Genomic DNA, 13,193 nt, shown 5'->3' with positions numbered 1-13,193 from the left:
TCTGGACATATTTTTTTCCCTTATTTTCATCAAGTTGTTAAAACTTTTTTGTCAAGTGTATGTATATGTATATGCTGACAATACAAGTTAAGAAGGGATGATACTGTATTTTATCTTGTAACACTTGTAATTTTGATTTGCCCACACACAGTTTTGTTCCAAGAGATAAAGCTTTCATCATTGAATTCACCTTGTTTTGAATTTGCTGACTGATGATTAGGGCAAAAGAGGCAAAAAATAAAAGGGGGGCCAAAAATTTTCCTGTATACAGTACATGTATGGATCATTCAGGTTGGCAATTTTTTGAATGTTTCTTAGGATGGAGTTGAGAACAGTTGTTGCTGTAATTCGACATGGAGACAGAACACCAAAACAGAAAATGAAGATGGAAGTAAAGCATAGAAAGTAAGTCTCCAGGAAGTTTCATTGTCGTCCAAGATGATTTCCCAGTACAGTATGTTCTCTAATTTTTGCATAACATTAATACAAAAAATACATTCATATTAACAATATGTCATATATGATTACATTTTCACCCAATGTACGTACAATGAAGGTGCATGGACTTAAATACACTGTAAATGTCTAACTTTGTTACATGTTCTATCCCACTAGATTTAGGTAGTGAATATACTATCTAATACATGTATACCCAAATATGATTTAGGTGGATAGAAATTTTTAGGATGTACATGTACTTGTATCTGAACTTGTTACTCATACAGTATTTCTTTGAGACAGTAATCATCACATTGTTTCAGATTTTTTGAGCTCTTTGAGAAATATGATGGCTACAGAAAAGGACATTTAAAACTAAAGAAGCCGAAACAACTACAGGAAGTATTAGACATTGCTCGATTTCTACTGTCGGAGAACGAAGCTTCGCAGGATCCGGAGATCTGTGAGAAAAAAGTCAAACTCCAACAGCTAAAACTGGTGCTAGAAATGTACGTCTTTTTCTTTTCCGTATTTGACATTTCAATTGTAATGAATATGTTGTTGCTAACTTTAAAAAAAATATTCATATAAAGTTCAAAATTATGTATTTAACAACAAAATGCTCCAAAAAACATATAATTGTTTCAGATTGAATATACATTATATATTTTAGCTGAATATTAGTAGAATTTTCATCTGTCTTGCAAAGAATTTGCTGAATTATAAGTTCTTTCTGCTTTTGTTTGTCATGATTCTACTTCTTAATCATGATTTTGATATCTACAACCAATTTATCTAGGAATGAATATCACTCTACATTTATAGACGGGAAACACATTAAAATTATTTTACAGATTCTTTCTTCCATTCTTTTCCTGAAAGAAATTCTGACTTTTGTGTTGGTGAAAAGTTACTTCCTTTTAAAATTGTAAAAACTTTATAATCCTACATCTACATGTATCTGTTATCTCCTGAACTCAAGAAACTTACTGAATTGCATAATGCGTGCTTTTCATGTTGAAGTAAATGTTGACTACATTGAATCTAAAATTTGTTTCCTCTTAAATAAAGCTTAATACACATGTAAATAAAGCCATTGCATTTCCTGCATGGAATTTCTTGAGAGTAACAGGTTCTCTTTTCTTTGCACTTCTGCCTATGCAACTCCTACATCTAGCAATCATATTATTATAGACCTCATATTACACTTGCATGTTCTCTATGAATAAAAAAGAGATCATTATGTAAGGAGAATACATAAAACTGAATTCTGTAATTAATTAATTAATTTTCTTATGTGTTATTGATTTTGAATTGATGAAATCTGTACAGATATTCTGATATAAAAGACCTGTATCTATTTAGCTAGCTGACATGTTCAGTAAATGTGAAGTATTTTATATTGTTAACCAACTTTAACAAATATACAGATACATAAATTAGTAAAATACCATGAACAACTCATTCTCCACAAGGGCATGTTTTTTGTTTTTTTAAAGAAAATCTCAAGATATCCATTTAAAAAGCTGTCTGATTTTGGAGTTTTATTATGGATGATTGGCATGATTGTAAGCCTAGATTTTCAGGGTAGCAGGAAGTGGTTTGGGATTAGGTATGCTATCAGTGCTGTATATTACTAACAGCTGGGTCTGCTGGGAAGTGTAAGGTAGCTGTTAAATGTATATATATCCCTCATCTGTTCATGTTGTTAAATTTTTAGGTACGGTCATTTCTCAGGAATAAATCGCAAAGTTCAGCTGAAATACCAGCCATTTGGACATCGTAAATCTAAGCGCTCTTCTAGTGAAGATGGTGTGTAGATTGTATTGTATTATGTCTTAACTGACCAGTAGTCCTGTCTTTTAATCACTCAATAATTTGTGTTGTGTATAGTCACATCAGCCATCTGCATGCCCTGTTTCTTGTTTTGTTTGCTTTGCTTTGCATCATTGGGTTGCTGACATCAATACTAAATAACAATGATAACATCAATTTTATATTTTCTTTATTTACATTCAGTTTAAAAGTCCACCATAGTTTTACTCCATGTATAATTTTTTTTCTGAAATTATGTTCTAAGATGTATACTTAAAGTTTTTTTCTGTATCCATTAGAAGTAGGAAATGTAAATATTCCTGTAGTTGTCTTTAAGGGGATTGATGAATTTAACCAGAAATAAACTAATCCCAGCACAAATATCAAACACAGACCAGAGATTTATTTTATTGTGTATGCATATGAAAGAGGGAATGTCACTGTCATGAGAAAAAAAAAAGACGTCAAGCAGATCAATGTATAATTTTATTTACTAAGTACAATGTACACTGTAGTTCTCTGTATGCAGTTATATTAGCTAGGTTCATGCTTTAGTGCCTATGCACAATTGTTGGTAAAGCTAATTCCTGAAAGTATGACATACATGTATTCTATAATTATCATGCTGTGAATATTAGTATTACTTATTCATGGTTGCAATAGCAACATGACTTACATTTGCTTTAAGTTTGAATATAAGGTTTAAAGTGAGTACATCTTCAATATATACATGTATAGCGGTACATGTATATCAAACAACTGATCTAAAAGTTTTGTTTAAGATTTACATTTAAATCATTTCTGATCATGTACATTATTCATCTTTTGGTATGAACCCATTTGAGAACAATTGTTACATGTGTAAATATTCTTCTCACAATTGTGTCCAAGCAATGCACCATAAATGGAAGTTGCCCTTTGAAGAAAATATGTAATTAAGCACCAGGATTAATGATTTCTGGCAAATGTACAGGACAAGTATTTGCGAAGTACACCTGTACATGGATCTTTCAAGTGTATAATACTGTCTAACCTCTCATTCTTTATAATTTTCAGTCAGCTTTCTGCTTTTACTATGCTATTTACAGGCATCCAGATAGTGAAACCAGTTGCCTCTGCATTTTTTTTAACTCTTGCGCTTTTTCTTTTTTCTTTTTTAACCTGAGTGCATCATGATAATTAACTTAGGTCTGGAGAATGTTTGAATCTTTTGGGTCCTCTCTCTATATAGGTACAAATTTACTGGCATCCACCGCAAGATTCAGCTGAAGTATCAGCCCTCAGGGCGGCCATTTGCCACCTCCAGTGAGGGTCTGTACCCAGTGTGTGTGCAGATAAATGGGTGGTGGATCCAGAGCACTTCTTTTATTTTCAGGGGAGTACTCCGCTGAAAATTTATTTTCTTAACAACCATGGAGGAAGATCACAAGAAGTGAAAATTAACGATCATTACAATTATTTTGTTTATTTTCTGAGAAGACATAACAGACTAAATTTTTTAGGCATTGAATTTCAAAAGGTTTGAGTGAATATGAGTACATGTATTGTAGAAAAAGGGAAATGACTCTGGATACACGACCTGTTTCGTTACTTCCCTTGAATTAAAAAAAATCTTTTGCTTATTTCACTGGTGTGAGATTTCGTTAAGTTAATTGTTGTTTGCTTGTTGAAATATACAGTTTTTTATGGAAAAAAATTTTGATTTCATTGATTAAACTTTTATGTGTAAACTTTCATCAAATGAATTTAAACATTTGAGATATGTTAGTGTATTCTTATTTAATAAAGAATATGATTATTTTATTAAAACATTTACAGGCCATTTACATGCATGTTATATTGTCAAATGAAACATATCATTGATTTTTGTTTTGAGATTTTAGAAGTTTCTTCAGTTGATTATTCTAGTAACCAAAGATAATCTTTATTCTTAGAAAATAAAAAAGAAATAGAAATATGAAAAACTTAAAATTGGAAACCATTGAAAAGAATCAGATTTATACTTTGTAAAATTAACCCAAAAAATGCTTACTTCCTAGAATTTCTCATTGAATGACTTTAAAAACAGAACTGTCATATTTTCAGATGATGTACCTCACCCCCCATCTTTACTTCTAATTGTTAAGTGGGGAGGGGAGTTAACTCCAGCGGGTAAAGTGCAGGCAGAGGAACTAGGGAAAGCGTTCAGGACACTCTACCCAGGAGGTCAAGGTAAGACCTAAGTCAAGGACACATTCAGGACACTCTACTTGGGAGGTCATGGTAAGACCTAAGACAAGGACACCATTCAGGACACTCTACATGGGAGGTCAAGGTAAGATTTAAGTCAAGACACCTTTCAGGACACTCTACCCAGGAGGTCAAGGTAAGACATAAGTCAATGACACCATTCAGGACACTCTACCTAAGAGGTCAAGGTAAGACCTAAGACAAGGACACCATTCAAGACACTCTACCTGGGTGGTCAAGATAAAATTTAAGTCAAGACACCTTTCAGGACACTCTACCTGGGAGGTCAAGGTAAGACCAAAGTCAAGGACACCATTCAGGACACTCTACCTGGGAGGTCATGGTAAGACCTAAGACAACGAAACCATTCAGTACACTCTACCTTGGAGGTCAAGGTAAGACCTAAGTCTTGACACCATTCAGGACACTCTACCTGGGAGGTCATGGTAAGACCTAAGACAACGAAACCACCTGGGAGGTCAAGGTAAGACCTAAGTCAAGGACACCATTCAGCACACTCTACCCGGGAGGTCAAGGTAAGACCTAAGTCAAGGACACCATTGAAAAAAAAAATATGGGGAAGTAGTGAATAGTGTTCCACATAATTATTCTTTGACATCTGTATATAATTTTTTTTTTTCGATTGTAAAGAAAATGATAAATAAAATTCTTTGATTAATTTACTTTGTGCTGTAAAAATATTAATAATATTAAATTCTTTTTTAAGTGCTCTGCATCTACATGTATTTAATGCATTTATAATGTATTCAACACAGGACAGTTTGAAACACCAGGCCTTGGATTTTTAAGGCTGCACAGTACTTTCCGACATGACTTAAAAATCTATGCATCAGACGAAGGCAGAGTTCAAATGACAGCTGCAGCATTTACAAAGGTCAGAGGTCACTAGAACAGGATTAAACTGAAACTTGATAAAACTGACACTTTAAGTGATCATTTAGAGGACTATAGTTACAGTTAATTGAGGATCCGTCTTGATTGTTTATATGTGAGAAACTTGTGAGAGTAAATTTTTGTTAACGTGGTTGATATGTAATTTTTCAGGGTCTTTTAGCATTGGAGGGAGAATTACCCCCGATATTGGTCCAGATGGTGAAAAGTGCCAACACCAATGGTCTACTGGACAAACAAGGGGAAACCTCCAAATATCAACAAGTGTAATCCTATTTTAAGTTCATTTTCACAACTCTTGCCTGCTAGTTACTAATACAAATCTTTTCAGATGGATAAACTTAACTTTAATTTTCACTTTGAAATTTTAATTCGCTTTTAAAATACAAATTAATGTAGGAATTCTAAAGCTTTCTCAATATATCTTCTTGTGTGTCTTTAAAATGAAGTAAACTAGTATTTCAAATAAATAATAAAGTACAGTATTATACTAATATCGTATTTATAGTTTGTACTTAAAAAAATAAGCGTACAGCATGCTTAATCAGTAATCTGTAAAACTGGGAATGTTCTTGGCTGTTGCTTTCAGATTCCAAGAAGGGTAAATATCTTACAAAGCAATGCCTGATGTATTTATTTACAAGTTCACTTTAAATGCATTTAAAAAAACAAATACTGGTAGATCTTTGTATTATCTTTTAAAACATTTTGCTGTGACAATTTATAGTGCTTATTGCACAAATATTTGCAGATGATTTTAGAAATGGAAGCCATTAAGTTAAAAATATCAAGTAAATGTATAACATTATTCCAACAACCTGCAGAATAGTTATTACATTATTATATTACATTATTAAATTACACAGGATATTATTTCGCTGGTCAACCTGAAGAGATGTCTTAATAAATGAAACTAGGTTATAAATGTCTTAATAGTTGTGAATTTGAGCTTAAAGATACTTTTCAAGGATATTAATTACTGAAAAAAAAATCAGAATATGAAATGCATTAGCGTAAAATAAGAAAAAAAAAAGGATATATGCTCATAAAAAAATAAGAAAAAAAAGAATAGGATATACATGTGTATGCTCACAAATTGATTAAAATGCTGTTATTTTAAAAGACTGGTCTTTGTCTCTAGAATTCTTTTTTTTTTTTTTTTTTTACTTTGAACATTAAGTGATTTGTTTTTTATAAGCATTATATGGTAGAGTAAAACTATCATTGGATATACATGTATGTAACTTAAGATTCATATTTATATTTTATCCTTCTTTTCAAAAATGCATCCATAAGCTTGCTCAATAATGCCTTTAATCACTATTCCTACCTATATCATATACAAATTACTGGTTTACATACATGTACACTGTATATGCAAATACATGTATCTTAATTTTAGAATCAGACTGAATTTTTATTCAATTAAATGGTTTTACATACACTTTATATGCAAATATTTTTATTTTAGAATCTGTATTTTAAGTAGAATGAATAATAATTACTTAGAGCAGTGCACATTAGTAACATGATTTCATAGTTTACGGAATAGTTAGATTTTTCCACAGTGTATTAAATGAATACACCAGAGCTGGTTATACTTCAGTGCTCAGTAGTAGTGTAGAAGATTCAGGGATTCATGTTTTAATTAAGATATAACAATAGTAGTACATTAACAACAGGAAAATTAAAGAGATAGAACTTTCTTTCAAGTTCCAAGTGAATCAAACTTTCTATTGTACATATAGAATTAACCCAGTTTCTCTCTTTAATGAATGAATATTTTAGGATTATTAAAGCCTTGTTAAAAAAATAAATTTGAAAAATTTCAAAATGTAGTATGATAATGCAAAGTTTGATTGAATTTTTCTACAGTGTGAAAGAGAGATTGACACAGATGCTGAATGAGGACAGAGATTTTAGTGGAGAGGATTATGAAAAGGTAAATCTTTTGTGATAATGATACAATGATAATGAGATTAAAAAGTCTAGTTCTCAGTAGAAATATTGCTTTAGTTAAAAGTGACTTGATCCTGTATTTGTATGCGCATGTACCGTATGAACTATAATGTTTGATAGATTAACATTTCCAATGTTCCATAATAATAGAAGAAAATTGTACGTGTATTGTTAAAGAAATTTGATCAGCTGTGTTTGAATCAGGCCTTTACCTATTCTATTTTCTAGTTGGCTCCCACAAACAGCGAATCTCTCATTAAAGCCCTGGACTTCATTAAAAACCCTGGGAAACTGTGTGAACACGTGTATGCCATGGTGAAGGAGCTGACAGCTAAAATAAGGACACTAAAGCTGGAGCACAGGACCAGAGGTTTGTTTTAGGTCCTGTTACAGATCCATTCAATCAGCTTTCCTTTGTAGTTATACATGTACAATGTATTCAAATATAAATAAACAGGTTATGATTTCTTAAGATTCTACTGCTCCAAGTTGTAATTCATAATACAGAAATAACTCATTCACAGAGACACATGTCAGGTATTTACAAATCTTTTTGAATTGAAGGAATGTTAATTGCATGTACAAAGAAATTGGTGTACTATGTTCTATTGAAAAAAATAACCTACAGTGTCTGTCATTTGTCTGTTTGCAAGAGAAAATGTCAGCATGAGTATACCCTCTCTACTAGTATGCATAACTGTAGTGGTATATTTTACAATTTTTCACCAACTGGATTTTTCAGATCTGAAGCTTTATCATGGAGAATCCTGGGAGCTGTTGATTCGTAGATGGGCCAAACTGGAGAAGGATTTCAAAATGAAAGGCGGCAGATTTGACGTCAGTAAGATTCCTGACATATATGACTGTATCAAGTACGACCTACAGCACAACCAAAAAACAATACAATATGAGAGAGCCAAGGAGCTGTTTGAATGTTCTAAAGCACTGGCAGACATTGTTATTCCTCAGGTAAGGTCATGTGTTTTAAAGCATCAGCAGACATTGTTATAGCTTGTGTATATTATTAGTAATTCAAAAACTTGCACTGCAGTAAAACTTAATACTGATTTGTCAGAAAATTACCTGGAAATTTATTGAAGTCACCAGCTTATTACACTGATTGAATGGGAGTATAGATGGAGATGAGAAGCTCCGTATCTTACAGAGTATGTGTACACCTCTGATGACCTCTCTATACACTTATGTTTTGTAGGAGTATGGAATTACACTAGATGAGAAGCTCCACATTTCACAGAGTGTGTGTACCCCTCTGATGAGGAAGATCCGGAGTGACCTGGAGCAGTGTGTTTGTCCAGATGACGAGGAAGAGAGCACAAGGCTAAACTCACTGTATGTATCAGAATGTAAATCCACTAAAATTTACTGTTTAGTATGATATTTCAGACACCAAGATTTTTTAGTCATAGAGCAAAAAAAAAAAAGAAGGAAAAAAAAGAAATCCATTTTTTCTGTGATATTTTACCTGGAACATCCAACAGGAGGATGTGTAAGCTGAGATAATATTTATGTAATGCTACATGTACATAAATGTCTGTATTGTAGGTATTCCTTAGGAGTTGCCTCCCCTGAAAGATTTGTCAGGACTCGTCTATACTTTACCAGTGAGAGCCACATTCATTCTTTGTTAAACATGCTCAGATATGGAGGTCTCAGAGATGTAAGTCATACACACTGGCTGCATTGCAGTACCAAAAATTTTGAAAGCAGTTTGATTATTATTACTGAAAAATATGATCTTTTATTTCCAAGAAAATATTGCATATTATTACTGAAAATTCAAAAGAAAGCATTTCACTCAAAGTTTAGTGTCCATTTTTCTGTAAGTCATCCAAAAACACTTCTGTATTGGACATTATCAAACAGACAATAACATATATCAAGATATGAACTAATGTGGTAGACAGTGAAGCTTTGGTATGCAGAGCTGAAACCTAAAAAGTTCAGTACTGCATCCAGATGTAACTAGAGCCATGAGACACCAGTATTATGTTATATCCACTGGGCTACATGCTCAAGTACTCTGCATCAACTGATCTGTGATTTTTAAGGGCTAAGCGCAGCGCAAAGCGCTTTCTGTCATCTTAATTCTACTTCCGTTCGCGATCCAGCGCCACTAAGCAAGTTAGATAACTCCACTGGGTTTTCTGAAAATATGCAACTGGAAATCCCTGACGCTCTTTCGGCTATTTTAGTGTAATACTGCGTTACGTGCAGTTCTAATAATAGGAGTCAAGTAGTAAGGTATAGAGTATGCATGTACATTGTACGAAAATCCACTGTTAGTAGATAGGGGCGGTTCTTATCTCTATACATTGTATTTCATTTAAAATCGTGTCGGCACATACCACTTGTGTACCATGTAGCTAACAATTGCTGCATCTATGGCGCAGATACCTTAAAAACGGTTAATTATATGTTATGTACATATAATGTAGTGATTGAATAAGTACATATTTTTAAAACTCAGATGGGATTTTAATAAGTATTTAAAACTCAAACTGGAATTAAGTTATTTAGTAGAAAATTTCGCATAAAATTGATTTACAATGTACCTACTTTTGTACGTTCTATATAATTTATATCCATATTAACTAATATTTCTTCTTCTAGACCCTTATTTAAGACAATGTAACTAAAAACAAGTCTTCCTACTATCACCCTTGCACCATGCAGAGAGCTATCAATGAAGTTGATTTTCACATCTCAGTGTCAATTAGTAACAGACTGGAATGCATTCATGAACTGTCTTTACTTGTGTTGTGTTTTATACTTGTAATATGGGTAAAAAAATATGATGTAAATAATTCGCAAAGAAAGGCAGTTTGCGGCTGTACGTACACGTAGGGAACGTGGAGGCTGTGTTTTCAACGAATCCACTTAGATAGGAAAACTAATTTCTCGGAAATATTGATGACAAATATTGTGCTTTAAAATTGTGTGTGCAGTGTGCAAGATCTGGCGGAAAATGCTAAAACCTTAATTAAACATTCTTAGCAATGTACAGGAATAGCGCTGATGAAATGTTAAGCATACTTGTGTTAGGAACCTAGGAAGAAATAGTTTAGGTAAAGGTGTGCATGTGTTGCTGATTTGTCTGCTAAGCGACTTAATTAGGACTAAGTAAAAACAGAATAAAACAATGTTGCATACCTTCATAAAGATTTATTCATACTTGAGATTAATATAATGTCTTTTCTTTCTTGGGCTGTTGAATTATTTATCATGGAATTAGCAGAAAAATTACGGGTCAATTATTTTCAGTACTAGTATGCCTTTTTAACACACCAGTGCTGTGGATATTTTTTCCCTCTCAACATGTTTTGCGTGGTAGTTAATTTCATACATAAACAAGTACTAGTAAAGATTGGTGTAAGGTATCAAATATCCGTAAAAAAAAAAATACTGAAGCATTTTAAGTATTTCAACAAGAGTCCAAAAATTACTTTTTGGGTTTTAATGACATATTTTTATTCCGAAGAAGAAAAGTATAAAAATTTTATTTTAAAAAAGTAAAATTTACAAATCAGAAACATATATTGTAGATCAACAGAAAAGACTAATTTTTTTATGCAAATACATTATAAATCATGTACATGTATATGAAAATCAGATGTAAAGGATAGCTTTGAATGTGTTATCATCAAACGAAGAAGACAAATATAATATCCTTAATTATAATCAAAATGTATATTTTACCAATTATCTCTAACAAAATGACGTAAACTCTACGGGTGCTCATTTAATAGATTTTTTTCATATGATGATGCCAATATGCTGCACAGCGCGATGAATGTGAAGTTTAAAAAATGTATAATGCACAGCTGTAGCATATTTAAAACAAAATGAAATATATAGTCTAAGTTTTATTTATCATTAATAAATACCGGACGCTTGTAGCGATTGTGTAAATATCTTACACACTCCATTAATTTATTTCTTGTAAAATCCTTTCTACAGATTAGTAAATGTAAAAATCGTTCATGAATATGAAAAAAAAGAGATATACTAAAAAACAATTAAATGAGAATACTAGTATTCGATAGTTTTTAGATCTTTAATTCATAACTTTAATAAAATATGTTATCAATAAGGAAAAATTTTATCGACGCAATAAAAAATAACATTTTTATTTTTTTGGAGCACTTTCTAAAATTAATTCACAATCACAAACAGCCATCTTCAATTTGAAACACTCGTGAACACGGAATGAATTATTAAAAATTATCACCAGAACATTTTAGCTATCAGTGTTGCACATTAATGAGAGGAATATCAGCGACATTTTTGTGTTCAAAATTATTTAAAAATATACATTTTCCAGCAAATGTATAGCTACATTTATAGTCTAAATTTGGTTGGAAAGCTCGTCGACCATCCCCCCCCCCCCCCAATGAATTGCGATTTATACGCAAACCTACCTCTTATAGACTCCTATAAGGCGATGGAGAACGAAAATATTTTTACATGTTCTTTTTTTCGTTTCTTTCTTTTTTTTTATTAGGTTTGAGAAATACATTACTGTTTGGACTAAATATCTGTTATTTAATTTTTATATATATATATATTTTTTTTTATAAAGAAACGGAGAATCTCGAACCTTCAAATGTTTCCTCGTCTGGTTTGAAAAGGCGGATATAAGTTTTATTTTAAATTAAGTGAATATGTATTGAAGAACTGTGCTCACCCCAGCGCGGTTGCACTGTCAACATAATACTTCTTCCAATACAACAGGCAATTTAAATTCAAAATAATTCTGATGAATTTCAAACATTGCATAGCGCTTCCCAGTACTTTCAGTACTTTGATTTTTGTTGTTGTTGTTGACAATTTCATGTATTTGTAAGCATTTTAATGCAGTTTTAAATTTACTGTTTAGAAAAAAATATCTTTAATATACTGTTGAGTATCAATTCAATAAATTACCCTAGTGCCTAGTGGAAATCTTCTTTACCATCTGTGTGTGTGTGTGGGGGGGGGGGGAGGGGCTATTGATTCAGAAATTAACTAATAAAATTTTCAGTAATTATGAATAATTATTTTGGGACTGATAAGAAAATTATTAAGTAATGCAATATAGATTTTCAGTAATTTTTTCCTCTTTCAAATTTACCCATCTGCACGTGTGAAAGTTTTGTCTGTACTTGAAAGTACTGACTACTCTGCGAAAAAGTCTGCATTTTAAAGAAAGTTAGTGACTCTATGCCATGTTTGTTAACTGAAGGCACATTCAATAAGAAGTATTAAATTTATAGCAAAAATTATTGCAGTATGATGAGGTAAACTTTTCTTGCATAAGTGTAATAATGTTCCTATGCAGTATACAATATGATAAATCTATAATTATATTTCAGGAGGCATCTGATGAGCAGTGGAAGAAAGCAATGGATTTTATAAACAATACACCAGAGCTGAATTACATGTCCCAAATCATTGTAATGATGTTTGAGGACCCAAGCAAGGTAACTATTTAAAATGACACCCATAATAACAGCCAGAGCATCAATAGTTTAGATCTAATTATTAAAGTACATGTATACCATATTTATCCCAGTAAATGCCCAGGTCTCTTCCTCGGTCCTGGTTATTTTTATACTTTGAGTTTTTGACAACCATATAATGGTATGAGGTCTTTTGTCTGCAAAACCTGTCTCTCAGCTGTTTTGTGTCCATTTACACTAATCTCACTTGTACACAAAATGTGGAAATCATAAAAACCTTGTCAACTGAAGCACCATGGGAGGAAAGAGTATGGCACAACGTAAAATTGTATTATTAAAAAAAAAAAATGTGTAATGCTCATTCAAAGCATGTACATATCA

General features: G+C 32.1%; 1 protein-coding gene across 7 annotated transcripts in view; it reads left to right on the top strand.

Moving 5' to 3' along the window:
• LOC133185348 (inositol hexakisphosphate and diphosphoinositol-pentakisphosphate kinase 2-like) overlaps nt 1-13,193 on the top strand; it is a 46,836-nt gene that overhangs the window by 14,235 nt on the left and 19,408 nt on the right. For 6 of the 7 annotated variants that reach the window (XM_061320496.1, XM_061320502.1, XM_061320497.1 and 3 more), the window contains 12 exons: nt 319-405; nt 762-947; nt 2,159-2,250; nt 4,339-4,464; nt 5,259-5,377; nt 5,548-5,660; nt 7,270-7,336; nt 7,582-7,723; nt 8,096-8,322; nt 8,567-8,703; nt 8,917-9,031; nt 12,726-12,833. In XM_061320496.1, the coding sequence (XP_061176480.1) occupies nt 319-405; nt 762-947; nt 2,159-2,250; nt 4,339-4,464; nt 5,259-5,377; nt 5,548-5,660; nt 7,270-7,336; nt 7,582-7,723; nt 8,096-8,322; nt 8,567-8,703; nt 8,917-9,031; nt 12,726-12,833 (1,519 nt within the window). Of the gene's footprint in view, nt 1-318; nt 406-761; nt 948-2,158; nt 2,251-3,484; nt 3,565-4,338; nt 4,465-5,258; nt 5,378-5,547; nt 5,661-7,269; nt 7,337-7,581; nt 7,724-8,095; nt 8,323-8,566; nt 8,704-8,916; nt 9,032-12,725; nt 12,834-13,193 lie in introns of all 7 variants that reach the window. The other variant, XM_061320498.1, reaches the window with a different exon arrangement.

The sequence above is a fragment of the Saccostrea echinata genome, unplaced genomic scaffold, assembly GCF_033153115.1.
Source record: "Saccostrea echinata isolate AGI-Se365-2 ecotype Australia unplaced genomic scaffold, CSIRO_AGI_Sech_v1 ptg000012l, whole genome shotgun sequence".
Classification (NCBI taxonomy): Eukaryota; Metazoa; Mollusca; class Bivalvia; order Ostreida; family Ostreidae; genus Saccostrea; species Saccostrea echinata.
The sequence above is the reverse complement of the archived record's forward strand: the minus strand, read 5'-3'. Positions and strand labels throughout refer to the sequence as shown.